At 36.2% G+C, this 22341-nt stretch overlaps 1 protein-coding gene across 2 annotated transcripts in view; it reads left to right on the forward strand.

The window, feature by feature from the left end:
* The window catches only part of LOC101898537 (myotubularin-related protein 6), a 67726-nt gene that overhangs the window by 5013 nt on the left and 40372 nt on the right, over positions 1 to 22341 (forward strand). The window contains exons 1-2 of one of the 2 annotated variants that reach the window (XM_005181455.4): positions 3850 to 4942; positions 10436 to 10552. In XM_005181455.4, coding sequence (XP_005181512.1) covers positions 4709 to 4942; positions 10436 to 10552 — 351 coding nt within the window. In that variant the 5' untranslated portion in view covers positions 3850 to 4708. Of the gene's footprint in view, positions 1 to 3849; positions 4943 to 10435; positions 10553 to 22341 lie in introns of those variants that run through there. The other variant, XM_005181456.4, reaches the window with a different exon arrangement.

The raw sequence follows: 22341 nt of genomic DNA on the forward strand, positions 1-22341 counted from the left end.
CAACTATCAAGATGGTACCTCCCCTACAAACGGTCAAAGTTTGAATTACCACAACGATTAAGAAACTCGAAAGAAGCATCCGAATCTAGAGGTCGGACCATTTCTTCTGGTACCCTACCCACATAGGGTTCAGGATATTGAAAAACAAAACGATCAACGAAAACGAAATATACATCCAACTCTCTTCAAATTTCACACATACAAACATTTTTGCTAACACAAGATTTATCGTGAAGAATATATATACATTTTAACATTTTCTAAAAAATTATCTCTTACCTCATATAAAATGAATGAAGTAACCAATGTAGTCCAAACCTGATATTTATATCATATTTATTTGTGTCCCATACGATATGGACAATATTGGCCCATAGAGGATCAACAATTTGAATAATCATAATAGAAGTCAAAATACATTTAAATAATCAAACATTGGCTGAGGTTATACATCTGCCGGCAAGACCGACTGATACTTTTTAACTTGTTATTATATCAAATCTCCCACTGTGTTACATACTGCGCATGCCTCTGGAAAAAAGAGGGAAATTTCTAGTAACGTCAGAATTGTTGGGCGGGAAAAATGTCGTAAGAGTGAGTAACTACATCGGACAGTAAGGAAATTAATGTAATCGTGGATTTGTATAAAGGAGTTAAAGAACTGACAGACTGACAATCGGTAACCAAATGAAACGGATGATGCCAGAAACTCAAAAATGTACATTAGGTTTACTATTATTTGGGGCGCAGTGTACATGATTGTTGGAAATTTACTCTATAAGACTATGAAAAATAGCAAATGGTACTATTTATTGTAATTTGGTTCAATAGGTTGACTATTGAAACGATTTGAGGAAATTCGTTCTCTAGGGGTGCCATGATGCATAAGAGCTGAACTGTTTTACCCTTCACCATAAAAATGGAGGTTATTTAATGTTTGTCAGAGCCCCCAAAACGTGTATGTAAATATTCTCGGGCACTATAAAATTCTAAATCGACATCATTATGTTTGTCCTTCTGCTGTTAAAATCAAGATACAGTCCACATTATTTTATGTAGAGCTCTGAAATGTCTGTAGTCCCCAAATATCTTTCTGTTCGTAGATTAACTTTATTTATTCATGAAAGGTAAATCCCCCTTGTAACCGATGTTGGCAGAGGAAAATGTACAAGAAGTGATGCAACATTTAAAACGACTTGAAAAAATTGTTTTGGTCTCTAAAGCTAATTACGGTATTGAAACTTTTGATGTATGTCTAAATTAAATTTTGACATTGAAAAATCTTAAAGTCGAGGTGGTCAATTGTTGTGGTAACTAGTAAAATAGTATCAGTCGATTTTGCCGACAGATGTATTCCCCCAGGCCTTGACTTATGATTATTCAAACTGTTGACTCTTCATGGGGGAGGTTCAGTTGGCCAATATTGACCAATTCGTATCTGACCTAAGATTAATATAAATATACAAGATTTGGATTTGGACTATATCGACTACTACCTGTACTTTATATGAGATATGTGAATTTTTTTTTTTGGAAATTTGCGTGAGATTACTGATATAGCGGACCGAAGTATTCTAATTTTCTACTTCATCTAATACAGATAAAAATATCAAACATTTATATCCAATCTTATGCGAAATCATAAATTCCGATTTAAGAGAAATACTTAGAGGTAGCAAGTTGTAAGGAATCGACGACTTGTTTCGCAAGTTATGACAGATATACGTATTGGAAATTGTGGCCCTTTCTGGGTGAGGTATCGGAAGGGATTGGCAGATGTATATCATCATCACAGCAGATCTTGTGTTAGCGAAAATGTGGGCAATTTGTGGAGATGGATGGATTTGGATGCTTATTTAGCTTTCTTTGAGCGTTTTGTTTTTCAAAATCCTGAACCCGATGTGGAGAAGATATCAGAAGTAATGGTCCGATCTCTGCCATCTTTGTAAAATATCTTTTGTTGGTGGAAATATTGAGATGTATCAAGTCTAATTGGAATTATACGTTATTTTCGCGTTTTATGAGCTTCATGAATACTCAAAATGTTGACACTTTGTGGGGGAGGTACCCGAAGGAGTCGGTCGATATATTCCACCTTCACACCTGACTTTGGATCAATGAAAATATTGTGATGAATTTGAAGACAACCGGATGCTTATTTCGGATTTCATGATCGTTTTGGTTATTCAAAAATTTAACCCTTTGTGTGGGAGGTACCAGAAGAAATGGTCTGATCTCTACATCTTTATAACAGATCTTGTGTTGATGGAAATATTGAGATGTACCAAGTCTAAATGGAATCGGATATTAATTTCGTGTTTTATTAGCTTCATGAATATTCAAAATTTTGATCATTTGTGGGTGAGGTGCTAGAAGTAGTGGACCGATATATTCCATCTTCATATCAGACCTAGGGTTAATAAAAATATTGTGATATGTGTAATTTGAAGACAATCGGACTGTTGCATCACATTTTATAAGAGTTTTTATTATTCAAAATTTTGACTCTTTGTGGAGGAGTTACTAGATGAAGTGGGCCGATATTGCCCATTTTCGCACCTGACTTAAATATTAGGATTTGCAAAGTTGGAGCAAAATCGGATTATAGTTTCTCTTTTTTGAAAACTTCGACCTTTTGTGGGGAAGGTACCAGAAGGAGTTTACCGATATATTCCATCATCACACCAGACTTTGGGTTAATGAAAATATTGTGATGTGTATAATTTGAATGCAATCCGACTCTTACATCACATTTTATAAGAGTTATAATTATTCCAAATGTTGACCGTTTGTGAGGTATGGTACTTGATGGAGTGGACCGATATTGTCCATTTTCGCACCTGACCTAGCATTGATACAAATATTAGGATATGCAAGGTTGGAGCAAAATCGGATTATGCTCTCTCTTTGTGTGCAGTAAATTATTTTCTTTGAAAATGTTGACATTTTGGTGGGGAAGTGCCAGAAGGAGTTGACCGATATTGCTAATTTTCGAACTCGATCTATGTTTGACAATAATATTACGATGTACCAAGTTTGGATCATACCGGATACTCCCTTCGAGAGTTATCGTGCGCTTCTGCCAGCCAGTCAGAGGGACGGACATCTCTAGATCGACTCTAAATGTCCTGAAACGGATTTGGTACAAAGAGACCTAGGATCTAAAACCGTTATTTCAATGAGGCATGTTTTGGCCGTATCAAATGTATCTGTAGTCATTTGTCTGAGGGTATAAAAATGGCAGAAGGCGATTTTTCCTAAAGAGTTTTCTGTTATAGATTTTGGTCTGCTGTTTGATTTGTTTTTTACAAGCCAAAAAGTGTGCAACGATTAACGTGTTTTTGGTTTTGATTTTTATTCTTGCCTAACAAGAAAACGAAAATTCTTTTCAAAGAAAAAGAACTCAATTCGAAAAACGATTTCAGATTGGACAAAATCCAAAGATGAAAAGTGTACGTTTTATTCAAGACAAAAATCGAAATGTCAACTTTCGAAATCAACTTTCTTTATTCCTATTTCTATCCTTCCCTTTCTAAGGTCCTTCCCATTTCCCAGTACTTCTCTATGTTATGTCTCGCTTTTTCTATTATCCCTATTTACGTTGTTTTTCCTCGAGTGTAAGACAATTATCTTCTCAAGAAACAAATGTTTGTTTATTTATCAAAAGAAACCACAAATCTTATGAATGAACTCAAACAAAAGATTTTCCCCTGCCAATATTGACAAAGGACTCAACGACTTGATGCTCATTTCAAAAGAAAAGAGAAACCCCTTATTTTAACAATACATAAATTTCCCAGTATTTTTCAAACCTTAGACACTACATTTTATACTACTACCAGCTATGTCAGCGATGAGTGTCTATTTGCAACTCGGACAAGACGGTACTTGCGCGGATAAAATTCAAAACCAATAATAAAAACTGAGCACGCAGAGTTTTGTATACTAACAACACCCCACGACCATACCAACAGGAACTCCAAAAAAACTTTCCTTTAATTTTTTTTGGGAGAACTCTTAAATCAAAATCGATGAAATAATAAAAAAAGAAAGGAATACCCTTTTCTCTACCACAACAAAAAACTTGTTACAACAATACAAAAAGAGCGTATGACAGGGTAGAATATTTCACCCAAAAGGCCACCCACCCGCTCTACCGCCACATTGGAGCTACGTCATAACCTAGAGACATCCTTCTGCCATTGTTCGTTTGTTTGTTTGTCCGTTCGCTCGATTTGTTTTCAGTCGGTTATCTCCACACAAGACCACTGATACGACCGCCTGTCCTTAGAGCTCTACATGAGAGTGTGAATTGAGACGTGTTGGGATTTAATAAAATAGTGAAGACGAGAAAGTGAAAGCGAAATGATATCGCCGTATGTGTGTTTGTGAAATATTTAATAATACTTGTCATTGTAGTGGTAAAAGCAAACGAATTTTGTGTTGGTGTCTAAAAAGAAAAGATATTTTCCCGAAAGAAAAAAACAGCACACAAATAAACGAAAATAAAAAAACGCAAATAATTCACGTGACCCTGATTTTCTCTTGTCATAAATGGCTTGTGTCAGCAACCATAACAAAATTATCAAAATAAACATCATCACCACCATCATCGTTAGCAGCCGTGCCATTAAAGCTGGAAAACGTTTCACTTTTTAAATTCAAATAATACGAGAGAATTTTTTTTCTCCCTTCTCCCCCACTTAATATGGACTTTACAAAATTCATGAATAAATTCAACGAAATCGAGCGACAATTGTCGCCAACTTCCGCTTTGCGGCTAAGTTTCGACAACATCTCACCGGAGACAGAGGAGCCGGAAAATAAACGCCTCTGGGGTGTACCAGTACCACCGTTCGTTTCGGAAAAAGTCGTCTCATGGATTGAGGAGGAATTTACCGATCCACCGATATTTTATAATGATGTTTTGGTATTGAAAAAGGTTGGTTTCTATTCATTATCGTTTTAAGTATAATGACGTTGAAGGTAAAATTTAAATTATAGCATACTTTCAGGCGTTTTGGTAATTCGAACTATAATAAACTATAAATTTACTTAAAGGTACTTAAAATTGAATGCATTGCAATGCAAGAACCAAATGGGTTTTGGAGACTCGAACAATAAGTGCACCAAAATCTACTAAATTGGATGGCATTTGAGATTATGTGAACTCTGACATTTGTTGAAAGTAGAGTCGATAAAAGGAGGTAGTTTTGGATATGGGGCTGAACGGATGGAGCTGGCTTTTTAAAATCTTTGTATTGATCTTTGTATTGGGGTCACTGCTGGTGGGTAGTGTAGAATTAAAAATTCGTTTTTTGAAACGCGTACTACAAGACGAGCACAAGAGCACAAAATCGTACTAAATTTGGTATCGAGTGAACGGATAGTGATTTAAATCTAAAATTTAGTATTAGGGTCACTTCTTGTGTGTATGAGGTGGTTTTGGACATATATTTGAGGACGGAATAGACTTGGAAACCTAAAATTTGGTATTATGATCACTTGTTATGCGGTGTGATTGACATGGACTGAAATTTGACATCTGGTGTTCCTTATGGATACCTGAGGTCCTTTCAAAATAATTTTAATTTGGGGCCACAATTTTATATAGCTTCCATAGAACACTATTCCCGATTTTACTTCTTTGAAGAGGTTTTACCGTATTATTTCAAACGATTTTGCTGAAATTTAACATTCTTGTTTGAAAAATTGATGTGCCAAAATTGTCAATATTGAACATCTTTTTGATTTCGGAGATTTTCAAGATTTAGGCAAAAATTTGTAAATTTTGCAATTAGGGTGAGAGATTTGAAATATATGACAACGAGGTTTTTAATAAAAAAAAATAAATTATATCATATTGAGCTTACGATCTCGTCATCTCGTCTCTATTGAGCTTACGATCTCGTCACTTGGGTAAAAAATGTTTTTTTGTCATAGAAGTTATTTTTAAAATATAAAATGGGATATTCTCCCAGACAAAAAACAAGGGAACTGATGAGTATTGGTGGCTTTTTCCGAAACCTAAGTATTCCCTGCCTTACCCCCTGGTAAACATTACCATCGTTCCCCACTAATAAACAAACGTTGTTTTTATAAAAACAACAATAAAGGGATAAAACCTGGCCATTTTGCACACAACAAAATTATATCATATTTTCAATTTGTTGTTATAAATTACTGTGTATCTTTAAATTAGTTTTGCCTTTATTGCCCATGTTGAAATTTAACAAGTAAAATAGTATCAGTCGGTATTGCCCAGCCTTGAGTTATGATTATTCAAACTGTTGAGTCTTTATGGGGGAGGTTCCGCAGTTGGCCAGTATTGACCAATTCGCAGTTGGCCAGTATTGACCAAGACTGATATAAATATCACAACGTGCCAGATTTGGACTATATCGACTATTTCCTATACTTTATATGAGATATGTGCAAATGTATGGAAAATGTGGAAATATGCGTAAGGTGCCAGCTATATCAGACTGAAGTATTTCATTTTCATACTTCATCTAATACGTATAACAATATTGGTATGTGCAAAATTTGTATTATAAAGAAATCGGAAATTTAAAATGCTTTCGCTTTGTCTGGTGATTACAAATCCAGTTAGAAGCGTAGGACTTAAAGTCTGTTAAATTTCCAGCATACAAAAGACATTTTTTTTAATTTGGAAAGACACAAAGAGAACAGGTGAAAATAAAAAAGAACATGCACAAATATATATACAATAGAATCGAGTATAATGTAGATATAATAATGAAAACTATAAAAATGATAGAATAGCAGTGCGGATAACAAACAATAAAAGCAGCTGTTAAAATTTTAAAAGTATTGCAGCAAGCTGTTTGACGCTAAGGAATTGGTTGATTACGGATGCAAGTTGTTCCGATCTACATCTTTTTAAGGCGGTCGAAAATGAAAACAAAACAAAACGTTGCTGTGAAAAAAGATCTGCCAATAGAACTTGAGTCGAACCTGGAGAGTTTCTAGTGTATAATTCGCATATGCTAATTTGCAATAAGTTCGAAATATATACTACTTTCCAGAGAACGGCCCTTGTAAGCCATCATCCACATCAAATATGCCTGATGAGCCGCTTAACCAACGGCGAAACGCGTCGCATAGTGGTGAGTGTGTGATAGTGTCTATCTGGCTTTCCTTTTCACTGCAAATTTCAGATCATTAAGCTCGTCTCGAAAGAGAAAACAAACACTTAAATCAAAAAGATGGTAGTTAGACAAAGTCGAGTTAAATTGGATTTATCTCAACCTCTGAGCTTTATTACGACTGTTGTATGGACACAGATAATTATTTTGTCAATTTTCCTGAACTTTTTGCGAAATTTCATGTTTTTTGTGCATCTTGACAACTTCAAAGCAAGCGACTGAAATCGACATTCGAATTCCGTTTTCTTTTGAGTTTTTGGTTCAAGTCACCATTCGAGTAAAATACAGAAACAGATAGTTACAGAAACCCAAAAAATGTCTTTCGTTTTGGAAATGAAGCAAGCATTTCGATTCATTGGATATTTCAATTAGTATTTGAATCCATCCACTACAGCCCGTAAAAAATGAATTTTATTTACGTCACTTGCCAACAGCAAAATTAAATGGAAGCTGTGCTGTATGAAGTAGGTTTTTTATTTTCAAATCTGAAGCAGTGCATTCTGAGTCAATATAAAAATATGGATAACATAAAAAAAATAAAAAAATTGTATCCAATTTTATGCGAAATCATCAATTTCGATAAAAATACAAATTCATATCACATTTCTGGTTAAGAGACATATTTAGATATAGCAAGTTTTTTAAGAATCGCTGACTTCCTTCTCAAGTTATGACAGATAAAAATATTGAAAATTGTGACTCTTTATGGGTTAGGTAGCATAAGGGGTTAGCAGATATATATCATCTTCACAACAGAATATTTGGATGTGTGAAATTTCAAGAGAGTTGGATGCTTATTTCGCTTTTTTTGCTTTTTGTTTTTCAAAATCTTGAACCCTATGTGTGGGATACCAGAAGAAATGGTCCGACCTCGACCATCTTTATAACAGATTTTGTGTTGATGGAAATTTTGAGATGTACAAAGTCTAAATAGAATCAGATGCTAATTTCCCGTTTTATGAACTTCATGGATATTTAAAATGTTGAGCCTTTGTGGGGGAGGTACCAGAAGGAGTGGATCAATATATATCCCATCTTCACAACAGATCTTGTGTCAGTAGAAATAATGGAATGTGTGAAATATAAAGAGAACCCAATGCTCATTGCGGATTTTAGAATCGTTTTGGTTATTCAAAACTTTGACCCTTTGTGGGGGAGATACCAGAAGGAATGGCCCGATCTCTACCGTCTTTACAACAGATTCTGCGATGATAGAAATATTTTGATGTAAAAAGTCTAAATGGATTCGGATGTCAATGTCGCGTGTTTGAACTTCATAGATATTCAAAATTTCCATCTTTTGTGGGGGAGGTACTTAATGGAGTGGACCGATATTATCCATTTTTGCACCTGACCTACAACTGACGCAATTATTAGGATTGGCATATTACCCTCAGCCACATAGCTAGAGAGGGTATATATCATTTGATACGGCCAAAACGTGTCTCATCGAAATAACGGTATTAGAATCTATGTCCCTTAGTCGGAACATTTGAACTCGATCTAGCGATGTCCGCTTGTCCGTCCGTCTGTCTGGCTGGTGTGCACGATAACTTTCGAAGGGTACATCGTAATATTATTGTCAAACTTAAATTGAGTTAAAAATTTTCAAAGAAAATAATTTACAGCACAGATAGAGAATAGATAATCCGATTTTGCTCCAACTTTGCAAATCCTAATATTTGCATCAGAGCTAGATCAGGTGCGAAAAGGGTCGACATTTTGAGTACCTCCCCCACAAAGGGTCAACATTTTGAATAACCAAAACGATAATAGAATCCAAAATAAGCTTCCGGTTCTTTTTAAATATCGCAAATTCCGTTATTTCTATTAACCCAAGGTCTGGTGTGAAGATGGAAGCGTCAAAATTTTTAGTAACACAATTTTTAATACTTTTGTCTGTCATAACTTGTAAGCAAGTCAATGAATCTTTACATCTTGTTGTATCTAAATATTTATATCAACCAGAAACATAAGATGAATATGGAATTTATGATTTCGCTGGACTATATCTAATATTTCTTGCACCTTTTAACATTTCCTAAAAATGATCACATATCTCATATAAAGTGAAGGAAGTAACCAATATAGTCCCTACCTGACCCGTCGCAATATTTATATCATATTTAATTAGGTTCGATACGAAGTGAACAACATTGGCCTACTCCTTCGGAATCTACTCCAAAGAGAGTCAAACATTTGAATAATCGTAACAGAATATATTAAACAAAATATATTAAAATAATCGAACATTGGCTGAGGGTATACATCTGTGGGTAAAACTGACTTATTTCTTAAATTGTTTTCTAAAAAATATTCAAATCGTGGATTTTTCAAGGTTTTTATGAAAAATCTTGAATTGAGATGACGGTGCCCATCCGTCTCTCTGGTGCTTATTTATTGGAGGGAGTATCCGATTTCGTCTAAATTCGGAACATCGTAATATTATTACATAACTTAGATATATTTATATATATTTATATCATAAAATAGAAATTTTCATCCTATTTTGTGCCAACCTTACAGGTCCTAATATTTTTAACAGTCTAAGGAAGGTCAAGTGCGAAAATAGACAATATCGACCCACTCCTTCTGGTACCTCCCCCATAAAGGGTCAACATTTTTTATTAACGAAAACACACATTCAAAACAGTAACGTTCCGATTCTCTTAAAATTTTAAACACCCCAATATTTCCATCTACTCAAGGTCTAATGTGAATAACAAAAAACGTTTATAAAAAGCAAAATAAATATCCGATTGTTTCCAAACTTAAAACATTGGAATATTTCTACCAACGCAAGGTCTGGTGTGAAGACGGGAGACATCAAACACCCACCCCCCCTTTTGGTACCTCCCTCACAAAGAACAACAATTTTGAAAATTTTTAGAATATTTAACTGTCCCATGAAATCACACTTTTAGAACACACCGAGCCAAAATCGAGAATTTCTTATTGAAAATATTTTTAAGAAGAAAAAATTCTATTTTTAAGATTTTTATTTTATTTTGTAATTTACACAAAATATACCTTTTAGTCTCATGTGGTTTGTAAATTTAGATAGGTATGTCGTCACAGTCTGGTGGTATGACTTGTCACCATTATTTTTTTTATCCTCTAAAAAAATATACCAATCCGAGTCATTGTCAAAGATGTTAACACGGTAGATGAAATCGTAAACCCATTTCTCGCCTTAACATTTATTTAATTGAATTTTATTGATTAACATTTTCTCTTTTTGTTGTTATTGTCGTTTTTTTTTCCAGGTTGAAAATGTCCGCATGATTGATCGTTACAATACGAAAAATCCAATTGTTGGAACACTGTATTTAACAGCAACACATTTGATATTTGTCGAGCCGGACAGTAACAAGGAGACATGGGTGAGTATTAAAAAAAACGTATTTTTGTTGTTGTTACAGAATGAAAAAAAAAACAGTAAAGAAAGTCCTAAAGTCGGGCGGGGCCGACTTTATGATACCCTACACCACTTTGCTAATTTAGTTGAGCTGCGCATAACAATTAAAAGTTTTTATGGGAGAATTCAATCATACACGCTATGATTATTATTATAATTTAAAGTTCAAAGAACTAAATATGCCGAAGCATTTGTATCTTTTAAATTCGGAGTTGTATTGCCCATTTGGTGCACAAATAATCTGAAATCGGATAAAAATATATATGGGAGCTATATCCAAATCGGAACCGATCTCGATAAAATTTGGCAAAGTTATTTCTGAGCTCTATTTGATATATTTCCCTGAATATCGTTGTTACGGAGTGCATATTACGGCTGTGGGTAACAAATATGACAAATCGGATGAACAGTATATATGGGAGCTATAGCTATATCTGAACCGATCTTCACTAAATTTGACATACTAGCTTCTAGACTCAATTCGGTCGTAAGTGCCACATTTAATCCAATTTGGGCAAATATTAGACGTTTGGTGCACAATCCAATGTAAATCGGACGAAGTTATATGTGGGAGCTATATCCAAATCTGAACCGATGTCGATAAAATTTAGCAAATGTATTTCTGAGCTATATTTGATACATCTACCCAAATATTGTTGTTACAGAGTGCATATTACGGCTGCGGAGGACAAAAATAACAAATCGGATGAACAATATATATGGGAGCTATAGCTATATCTGAACCGATTTCGATGAAATTTGGCATACTTATTTTGAGGTCCAATCTGATCGTACATGCGAAATTCCATACTATTCGGGCTGATATTACACGTTTGGTGCACAATAAAAGGCAAATCGGACGAAGATATATATGGGAGCTATATCTAAATTTTGACCGATTATCTCCAATTTCAATAGGGTTCGTCCTTGGGCCGAACAAATGATCTATGAAAAATTTCATCTGGATCGGGCAATAAATGCGACCTGTACTTGTACATGGACAGACGGACGGACGGACGGACAGACGGACGGACGGACATGCATAAATCGACTCAGAATGTGATTCTATGCAGATCATCAAAAGGAACTATGGGTCTATCTCGTTTCCCTTTGACTGTTACAAACAAATGCACAAAGACATAATACCCTGACCACCTTGTGGTGTAGGGTATAAAAACTCGAACAGCAACTGAAGCAAGGGTATTTTAAAATGTAAAAAGGTGTTGTGTTCAAAAAACTGAAAAATAAACAACTACAACTCCCTTTGTGGGGACCGAGTCAAGTTCATTTGCCTTGTTTTATTAAAATAAAGTGTTATTTTCGTTGTTGTCGGAAATCCCTTTTTGGGACACTAGTAGTTGTAGTAGAACACATACGTTCCATTAGTACATATATTTATATTTACAAATCCATAGTCACATTCGTACATGTAGAGGTAGATGTGTTTGTATGCCTTTTGTCTATCTAAATGGAAAGTGCATAAATAAATACTTTGAATATGGGACATATCCCAAAAGATTTAACACACATTGTTACAATTTATTGGTTGTTCTAAGAGAAAAGGAGAGGTGAGAAGAGCGTGAGAGAAGGAGTAAATTTGGTTCTTTGTTGTAGCCAATATTTTTGGATTGAAATGGGCCATTACACAAATGAAATGGATTTTATTGTGGATATAATCGTAAAATAGATTGTTTTGATTGCACTGGCATTGTTATATATTTTTGTTATTTTTATTTACAAAATTGGATTAAATCAAAAAATGGTATGTAATTGAATTGCTTTTATGGTGATTTTCCTCTATAATCAAAAATAATGTATTTATTTTGTAAGAAAAAACGGAGTGGTTCGAGTTCTTAAAAATTGCCAGTTAGGAAGGAAACCAATGTGGACAGCTATATTATACCCTAAAACACTAATTTGAAACTGATGTATACAGGGTGAGATAAAAAAATGCAACAAAGTCAAACGAAATAATTTTTACATTTTTTTTTTAATTTTATTGAATGAAAGCAAAAAATGTCGGAAATAGCATCAAATTTTAGGATAAGTTTAGATTTGATCGAATTGGTCAGCTTTGGCACGAATTATGGCCAAATGTCGAATATGGAATTACGGCCAATGAAACCGTCCCACGCTGCCCGAATGTTGCTCTGCGGTATTTTGGTCCATTCCCGGCGAAGCGCTTGCTTGAGTTGATCGACACTTTGGTACTTTTTAGTGCCAACCTTGCTTTTCAAAATACTCCAGACACAATAGTCCAACGGATTGTTATCCGGAGATTTTGGTGGCCATTGTGGGCAGGAAATGAAGCGAGGAACCTCATTTTGGGTGGCGCTTGCTGAGTGCGATGGTGCTGGTCGTGTTGGGATGTCCAAGGTCTGCGGCCAAAATGTTTGCATGCCCAAGGCTTTAATGCACCCTTCAGAATATTTTCGGGATAATATTTGGCATTAATTCTGATGCCATGGTCAATTAAAACGAGCGAAGAGCGACCATCGGCTGTTATGGCGGCCCACACCATCATCATGGCCGGCGCTTGAGTTTTGGTGGCCAACCGAAGGTGCACATTTTCATCTGACCTCTTTTGCAAGTAAACACGAGCATTTTGTTTCGTTTACAAACAGCTGGACAACGAATGTTTTCTCATCGGAGGAGAAAACCAAATTCGGCAGTTCACCACTTTCGGCAAGCGAAGCAACTCTTTAGCTCTTTTGAGTCTATTTTCTATCTGTTGCGGTGTAAGTTCTTGCACTTTTTGGGAATTCAATGGCTTTACCCTGAGCTCACTTTTCAATATTTGCCGAATGGAATATTGCGATATGTTCAGCTCACGAGCCATTTTTCGGCCACTGCGATGCGTGATTCGATCAAGTCGCTTCTTTACTTTTCGAACAATTTCTGCTGATGTTGCAGTTTTCTTCCGTCCACTTCCTTGACGTCGGGCTACGCTACCAGTATCAAGGTAACGAGCGATGGTAGGAGACATAAAAGCTTTATTCACTTTTAAATGGTGGAGTGCTCTAAAGATGGTCACTTGTGGTTTTCCAGCCAAATATAAATAAATCACTCTATCATGCTTTGTCAATTCTGCTTATTTACATACCTATTGAGCTAAAAATGAGTTCGTTGCAAAGTGGAAGAAGCGCCCGATGAACTTTCTAAACAGAGCACGCATTCTTATACCCTTAGCCATTTGGCTAGAGAGGGCATATATCATTTGATACGTCCAAAACGTGCCTAATTGAATAAAACAGTTTTAGGCCCAAATCTATTTCAGAACATTTGGAGTCGATCTAGCGATGTCCGTCCGTCCGTCGGTCTGGATGGTGCGCACGATAACTCTCGAACGGATTATCCGATTTGATCCAAACTTGTTACATCGTAATATTATTGTCAAACTTATATCGAGTTCGGAGATGGGCAATATCGGTCCACACCTTCTGGTACTTCCCCACAAATTGTCAACATTTTCAAAGAAAATAATTTACTGCACGGAAAGAGAAAAAACAAACCGATTTGGAAGCAACTTTGCACATCCTAATATTCCCTTTGTTTCTACTAACAAAAGATCTGCTGTGAAGATAGAATATATGGGTCCACACCTTCTGGTACCTCCCCCACAAAAGGTCAACGTTTTGAATATTCATGAAGCCCATACAACACGAAATTAACATCCGATTCCATTCAGACTTGATGCATCTCAATATTTCCATCAACACAAGATCTGTTATAAAGATGGTAGAAATCGCACCATATCTTGGGGTACATCTCCCACATAAGACTCAATATTTCGGAAAAAAAAAAACGCTCAAAGAAAGCGAAATAAGCATCCAAAACCATACATCCATTTCCTCAAATTTCTCACATACAAACATTTTTGCTAACACAAGATCTGTTGTGAAGATGATATACATCTGCCAACCCCTTCTCGTAACTTACCCACAAAGAGTCAAAGTTTCCAATACTTATATCTGTCATAACTTGCGAAACAAGTTGGCGATTTTTTACAACTTCCTATATCTTAATATTTCTCTCAACCAGAAATCTGATATGAATATGTGTTTTATCGAAATTTACGATTTCGCATAAAATTTGATATAAATGTTCGATTACCTTCAAATTTTGCACATACCAATATTTTTTTATGCATAGACGAAGTATGAAACTGGAATGCTTCGGTCCGCTATATTTAGTAACTCACTCATATTTCCACATTTTCCAAAAACTAGCACATATCTCATATTAAATATAGGAAATAGTCTATACAGTTCAAATCTGGCACATTGTAATACTTTTATCAGTCTTGGGTCAGATACGAATAGGCCAAATGCTTCGGAACCTCCCCCATTAAGGATCAACAGTTTAAATAATCCTAACTCAAAGCTGGGGGTATTCATCTGTCGGAAAACTCGACTGATACTATTCTACTTGTTAGAATTTATTGTTGACATTTTTATACCCTCCACCTTGGAAAGGAGGGTATATTAACTTTGTCATTCCGTTTGTAACATCCTTAAATATTCGTCGTAGATCCCATAAAGTATATATATTCATAATCAGCATAAAATTCTAAGTTGATTTAACGATGTCCGTCTGTCTGTCTGTTGAAATCACGATACAGCCCACATTATTTGACGTAGAGCGCCAAAATTTAGCAGAGCAATTTGTATTGTGTCTAGGATGGTTGGTATTGAAAATGAGATATATCGGTCCACGTTCTGGTATAGTCCCCATATAGCGGTACCTCCCGATATTCGGTATTTTGATGATTTATGCCACATTTTTTTTACGGATTTGTCTGAAAATTGGTATTTGTAGGTCATAACGGGTCCCTGTACGTGTGGCAAAATATTGCATGTATAGGTCCACGTTTTGGTATAGCCCCCTTATAAAGGTACCTCCCGATATTCGGTATTTTGATTATTTTTGCCACATTTTTTCACGGATTTGTCTGAAAATTGGTATTTGTGGGTCATAATGGGTCCTAGTTCTTGTGGCGAAACATTGTAATTATAGGTCCTCGTTCTGGTATAGTCCCCATACAACGGTACCTCCCGATATTCGGTATTTTGATGATTTATGCCACATTTTTTTACGGATTTGTCTGAAAATTGGTATTTGTAGGTCATAACGGGTCCCTTTACGTGTGGCAAAACATTGCATGTATAGGTCCACGTTTTGGTATAGCCCCCATATAAAGGTACCTCCCGATATTCGGTATTTTGATTATTTTTGCCACATTTTTTCACGGATTTGTCTGAAAATTGGTATTTGTAGTTCATAACGGGTCCCTGTACGTGTGGCAAAACATTGCATGTATAGGTCCACGTTTTGGTATAGCCCCCATATAAAAGTACCTCCCGATATTCGGTATTTTGATTATTTTTGCCAAATTTTGTCACTGATTTGTCTAAAAATTGGTATTTGTGGGTCATAATGGGTCCTAGTTCGTGTGGCGAAACATTGCAATTATAGGTCCACGTTCTGGTATAGTCCCGATATAACGGTACCTCCCGATATTCGGTATTTTGATGATTTGTGCCACATTTTTTCACGGATTTGTCTGAAAATTGGTATTTGTAGGTCATAACGGGTCCCTGTACGTGTGGCAAAACATTGCATGTATAGGTCCACGTTTTGGTATAGCCCCCATATAAAGGTTCCTCCCGATATTCGGTATTTTGATTATTTTTGCCATATTTTTTCACGGATTTGTCTGAAAATTGGTATTTGTAGTTCATAACGGGTCCCTGTACGTGTGGCAAAACATTGCATGTATAGGTCCACGTTTTGGTATAGCCCCCATATAAAGGTACTTCCCGATATTCGGTATTTTGATTATTTTTGCCACATTTTTTCACGGATTTGTCTAAAAATTGGTATTTACCGGTCATAATGGGTTCCAGCTCCGGTAGCGAAACATTGAATGTATGGATCCACGATTTGGTATAGTCCCCATATAACGGTACCTCCCGATATTCGGTATTTTAATGGTTTTTGCCACATTTTTTCACGAATTTCTCAGAAAATTTGTAGTTGTAGATCATAATGGCTCCCAGTTCGTATGGGGAGTCATTTTAATTATAGGTCTACGTTTTGGTATAGCCCCCATATAACGGTACCTCCCGATATTCGGTAATTTGATGATTTTTGCCACATTTTTCAACGTATTTGTCTAAAAATTGGTATTTGTTGGTCATAATGGGTTCCAGCTCCGGTGGCGAAACATTGCATGTGTAGGTCCGCGATTTGGTATAGCCCCCATATAACGGTACCTCTCGATATTCGGCATTTTAATGGTTTTTGCCACATTTCTTCTAATGTTTCCTTTACCCTAGGGTGGAGGGTGGTAGGGAGTTTGGCCCGGCCGAACTTTTTTACTTGTTTCACATATTTTTCTTATACTATTAGTGACATCCGTCGCATTTCTTCTATAAAATGCGGGTCAGAACGATGCTCAATAACCGTTTTTAAGTATTTTCTTCTTTGTTTACTCATATATTATTAACCTACATGTTCACATTACAACGGAAAATAATGTAGAAAATAGAAAAAAAACTAATAACATGATAAGTTCAAATAAATTAATACAAATAAACAGGATTTTATCTCGGTTATATAGTTCCAATTTCCATTCCATAGTTCAAACCAATGTCATCATTTTCTCACGTATTTTTATGTGAGTTTTTCTTCCATCACACTACACCGGCTTACAAATATAAATTTATGTACGTGGGGATGTGTGCGTGCCGTACAATACGATGTAATAAAAATACAAACAACATAACAATATCCCCACTCACACACACACACACACATTGTAGTAAACCCGACGAAGGTTAAATTATATAATAATAAAAACAACAACACATCGAGACATTGTTTGTAAACTCGATATGCCCCGTCGACAATACAACGATGATGACGACGACGACGGCGTCGTTTAATGAATAGTTGGTAGCTGGCTGCCTGCCGGTCGAGGGCTTTATCTTGGCTACATGAACTATGACTCACTGGTATTGCACGAACGAGTTTTATCCTTAGACATGCTGCTACTGTCTTGTAGTTTGTGGGGGAACTTATCCCCAGCAATTTGATTACTACCCACATACCTCACCCTCTTATTTATCCTCGTAATTACATTGCATGTGTTGTGATAGCCACACTGGCTAGCTGACGCACTGTTGAATGTTGCCACTTGGTGGCCTCCGCGCACCCTTGTTTGAACCCAAATTGTTAAACAAATACCGAAAGGATATGTGGACAACTTAAAGGAAGGAAACAATTCATGTGTCTGTTGTAAAGAAACACAATCAGATGGAGAACTTTTCTTTTACAACCACATACAAAACGATATATGCATACACATACATACACGAGCAGGTTCCCATTGAAACTTGCTAGCTGTTAATTTGATAATGAAAGAAAAACTATAGTTGAAATAAATTTTAGAATTAGTTTTGAAAAGATAAACGTATGGCCAGAAGACCTCAGGGTTGTTTTAATTGTACGAATTATTTTTTATGCCCTCAGCCTAGCCTAAAGCTACAATGGGCATATATCATTTGATAAGGATCAAATTTTATACTTCGAAATTATAGGTTTAAACCGTAGGTCTCTTTGGATAAAATCAGCTTCAGGACATTTGGTGTCGATGTAGCCACGTATGTACGTCCATTTGCAGGATGCTCAGCCATTTGGCTATCATTTGATACAACCAAAATGTGAATCAATGAAATAATGGTTTTAGAACCTAGGTCACTTTGGACCAAATACGTTTGAGGACATTTGAAGTCGATCTAGCTGTGTCAGTCCGTTTGTCTGGCTGGTGCGCACAATAACCTTCGAAGGGAGTATCCGATTTAATCCAACCTTAAAAATAATGGCCGACTGACCGAGAACAAACGTCCAGAGAAAATGGTTGAAGCTAGAATCTTGAAATTTTGCACGAGATTCAGTCTTGATGCATAGGCGTGTGATAAGGCTTGGGTTTTTGGAAATTTGTACTAAAAGGTTACGAAAGGTACTTAAATATGCTAATAATTGAATACTTTGTATTGGACTAGAATGAGAGTCACTGGCGAGGTGCAGGATAGATGTTTTGGGAAATTCGTTCTTTAAGGTTACAAAAAGTTCTAAAATGGCCCTAAACTTCTAAAATGGTACCATTGGTATTATGAGAACGAGATAGAGCTTTGTTATAAGTACAGAGGTTGAAACTTAAGTTTGATGTAAGAAAATGTTTTTGGAAATATGAACTAAGGGTCTAAGTACAGCTTGAAGTCATGGCTGGGCATATTTTGTGACATTTCATAAAGGGATTACAGAGCCGCACTAAAATCCTGCCGTCGTTTTCCATTATAATTTGACATTAATATGCCTAGCCATGACTTCAAGCTTTTTATGTACTTGCACCTTAAGTGTGCGAACTGTACTAAATTTGGGACAGTTTGGTTTAGGGTAAACGGATGAAGCTGGAATGCTGAATTTTTTTATTGCGGTCCTAGTTGGTGGTAGGTTTGTGGTAAAGAGGTGGTTTTGGGAATGTGTACAACAAGTACACGAAATGTACTAAACAGTACTATATTTGGTGCAATTTGGTATTGGGTGGACAGACAGTGCTTGAAGTTTAAAATTTGGTATTAGAGTCGCTGACCATGTGTAGCCTGGCCAAATGGAAATGTGTGCAACAAGTGCGCTAAAAGTACAAAATAGTACTATATTTTGTACAATTGAGTACTGGGTGAACTGATATTGCTTGCAGCCCGAAATTTGGTATTAGGGTCGCTATTTATACGTAGCCTGGACATATGAAAGTGATTTCGGTAATCTGTACAATAATTGTGCGAAAAGTACTTTGTCGTACTAAATTGGATATTTGGTGAAGGGATAGAGCTGGAAGTTGGTTTTGAGATATGAAGTTGGTTTTGCAAATGCGTACTGTAATTGTACGAAAAGTACTAAATGGTCACTGTTAGTATCTGGGGTTGAGATTTGGAGTTCGGTTTGGAAATGCGTAATATAATTGTACGAAAAGTACATAGTCAAATATACGAGGTATTGGGTGAAGAGCTTAAGTTCTGCAATTTGATAACTGATGGTATCTGTGTTTAAGATTTGGTGTGGGTTTGCAAATGTGTCCTATACTTGCACGAAAAGTACTAAATTTGATATTGACCTAGGAATAGAGCTGAAATTCTGAGATTTGATGATATGGAAGTGGTTATTGGAAATGAATACTACAATACTTCTAAATGGTAATATTTGGTATCGGCTGAAGGGATGGATCTGAAACTCTGAACTTTGTATTAAGGCCTCTTTTGATATCAAGGGTTTACATATGGAAGCATTGAAAAAGTTTTGGACAGAAAAATTGGTTTTACTAATATCCATCCTCCACGGTAAACTTCAAAATTAAAAATTTCGTAGAAATTTTGGTGTAAAATAAAAACAGTTTCCGATTATTTTTCCCGAAAAAAGGAAAAACTTGAATAATATATAAAAGTACAATGTATAAAGTTTTGATTCAAAAAATTTTTCCAACTAAAAAAATGACATTTTGGGTACTAAAAAGGCCTAAAAGAATCTGAAAAGGTGTAGTCGAACTTTTTGCTGACCAAGTAGCGGATACTTGCTAGTATTATTGTATCATTATTAAATTTAGATCGATTTCGTATATGGGCAATATTGGTCCATTTCTTCGCAAACCCAAATATTTGCATGAGTGCTGTATCAGGTGCAAAAATGGGCAATATCAGTCCACTTCTTCTAGTACCTCCACCATAAAGTCTTAATTTTGAATATACACGACGCTTATAAAATTTCCAAAAAAAAAAAAAAAAAAAATACTCCGAATTTTGCATATTCTACCAACTCTACATCTGGTATGAAGATAAATCGAACTGCAACTTCTCGTAACTCTGACATAAGTGGTCAACCTTTTAAATAACTATAACACTTATTAAATACACAATGGGTATCCGACTCTTTCAAGCTTGGTACATCTTAATATTTCTATCAACACAAGATCTGAGGTGATGAAGATTCGACATATATGACAACCCCCTCTGGTACCTTTCACACAACTTCAAATTTTTGAATAACCATAACCCTCATAAAATGTTAAAAAGCATCAGATTCTTCTCAAACTTAGCACATCCCCCGATCGCAAGTTCTGGCGCAAAGATTGCCTATAACCCCCATAAAATGAGCATCCGATTCTTTTCAAACTTGGTGTGAAGATGGGATAGATCAAGCCACGCCTACTGGCATCCTTCCCACCGAAGGATGCGAAAATCTTCTCCAGAAATATGGATATGTGGTTTGAAATTGAATCGCGGATTTCAATTTGGCCTCCTTTGAAGGGACTTGGGATCTAAAAGCACTATTTCGATTAGGCAAAATGTTGACCTGTTTTTTGATCATTTACCCTAAAGAACATATTCAACGGCATTGATTTATGACCTCTGTGGCTACCTCAGTAAGAAAACTGTTGAGACCAGATATACTTTTTTTTTTAATTTTAATTTAGTTCTTTCATTTTCAATTAAATTCAACATTACCCTTCCTATTATTCATTATAGTATTTGCCTGCTTTCCTCCAACACTATAAAAACACAAACTTTAACACGTAATGTAGGCATATCTACATACAAATGCAAAAATTGCAGACATCTTGAGATCTTTGAATTACCCTTCATTTGCCCCATCGAAAACCTGTTACATTTGCATTTCAAAAGAACGGCGCGTTCCAACGGTGCCATACTGTAAACACTAACATTTTCTATGGCACCAGCAAGAAATCCACCTATCCTCCGATCCTACTCCATACTTCTTCCTCTGTCTCTTACTTCATCCATATTATTGCCATCATTCTACTGCCGGTAAAGTAGAACGGCAACATAAACTTTAGCTAACGGGAACATTTTTTTACTTCTACATGTTTGGATGTATGTGTAGTCTTGTGAGTGTGTGAGTTGGGTGGCAAACTCATAAATATTTATATGCTCTGACTTGCCTGCCGGCCTATCTTCGACCCCCCCCCTTCCACGCCAGTAGTGCTGTTGTTGATGCAGAGGTTAATATCCAGTCAATTGTACTGTGACCTTAAGGTAATCGAAAGGTAAACAATCGATATGGTAAAATAATAAAAGGCTTTTAATAGTTTTCTACATGGAGTAGATGACCTTAAAGGTCCTCAAGATAATGTAGATGGAAGAACTTTGTGGTTTCCAATATTTATAAGAAAAGTTCTCGAGATATTTTAAAATAAATAAAAGAGCTCTTGAAGATCCGTCTATAGAGACGTTCTAGAGGTCGTATATAGAGACGTCCTAGATGCCGTCTATAGAGACATCCTAGAGGTCGTATTTAGAGACGTACTAGAGGTCGTCTTTATAGACGTCCTTATAGAAGTCCTTAAGGCCGTCTATAAGGACGTCCTAGAGGCCGTCTATAAAAAAGTCCTTGAGGCCGTCTATAAGGACGTCCTTTACGTCGTCTATAGAGACGTCCTAGACGCCGGGACGCCCATGAGGCCGTCTATAGGGACGCCCATGAGGCCGTCTATAGGGACGCCCATGAGGCCGTCTATAGGGACGCCCATGAGGCCGTCTATAAAGACGTCCTTAAGGCCGTCTATAGAGACGTCCTAGAGGCCGTCTACAGTGAAATCCTAGAGGCCGTTTATAGAGACGTCCTTGAGATCGTCTATAGAGACGTCCTTGAGGTCATCTATAGAGACGTCCTTGAGGT

This window comes from Musca domestica, unplaced genomic scaffold (genome assembly GCF_030504385.1).
Source record: "Musca domestica strain aabys unplaced genomic scaffold, Musca_domestica.polishedcontigs.V.1.1 16, whole genome shotgun sequence".
Classification (NCBI taxonomy): domain Eukaryota; kingdom Metazoa; phylum Arthropoda; class Insecta; order Diptera; family Muscidae; genus Musca; species Musca domestica.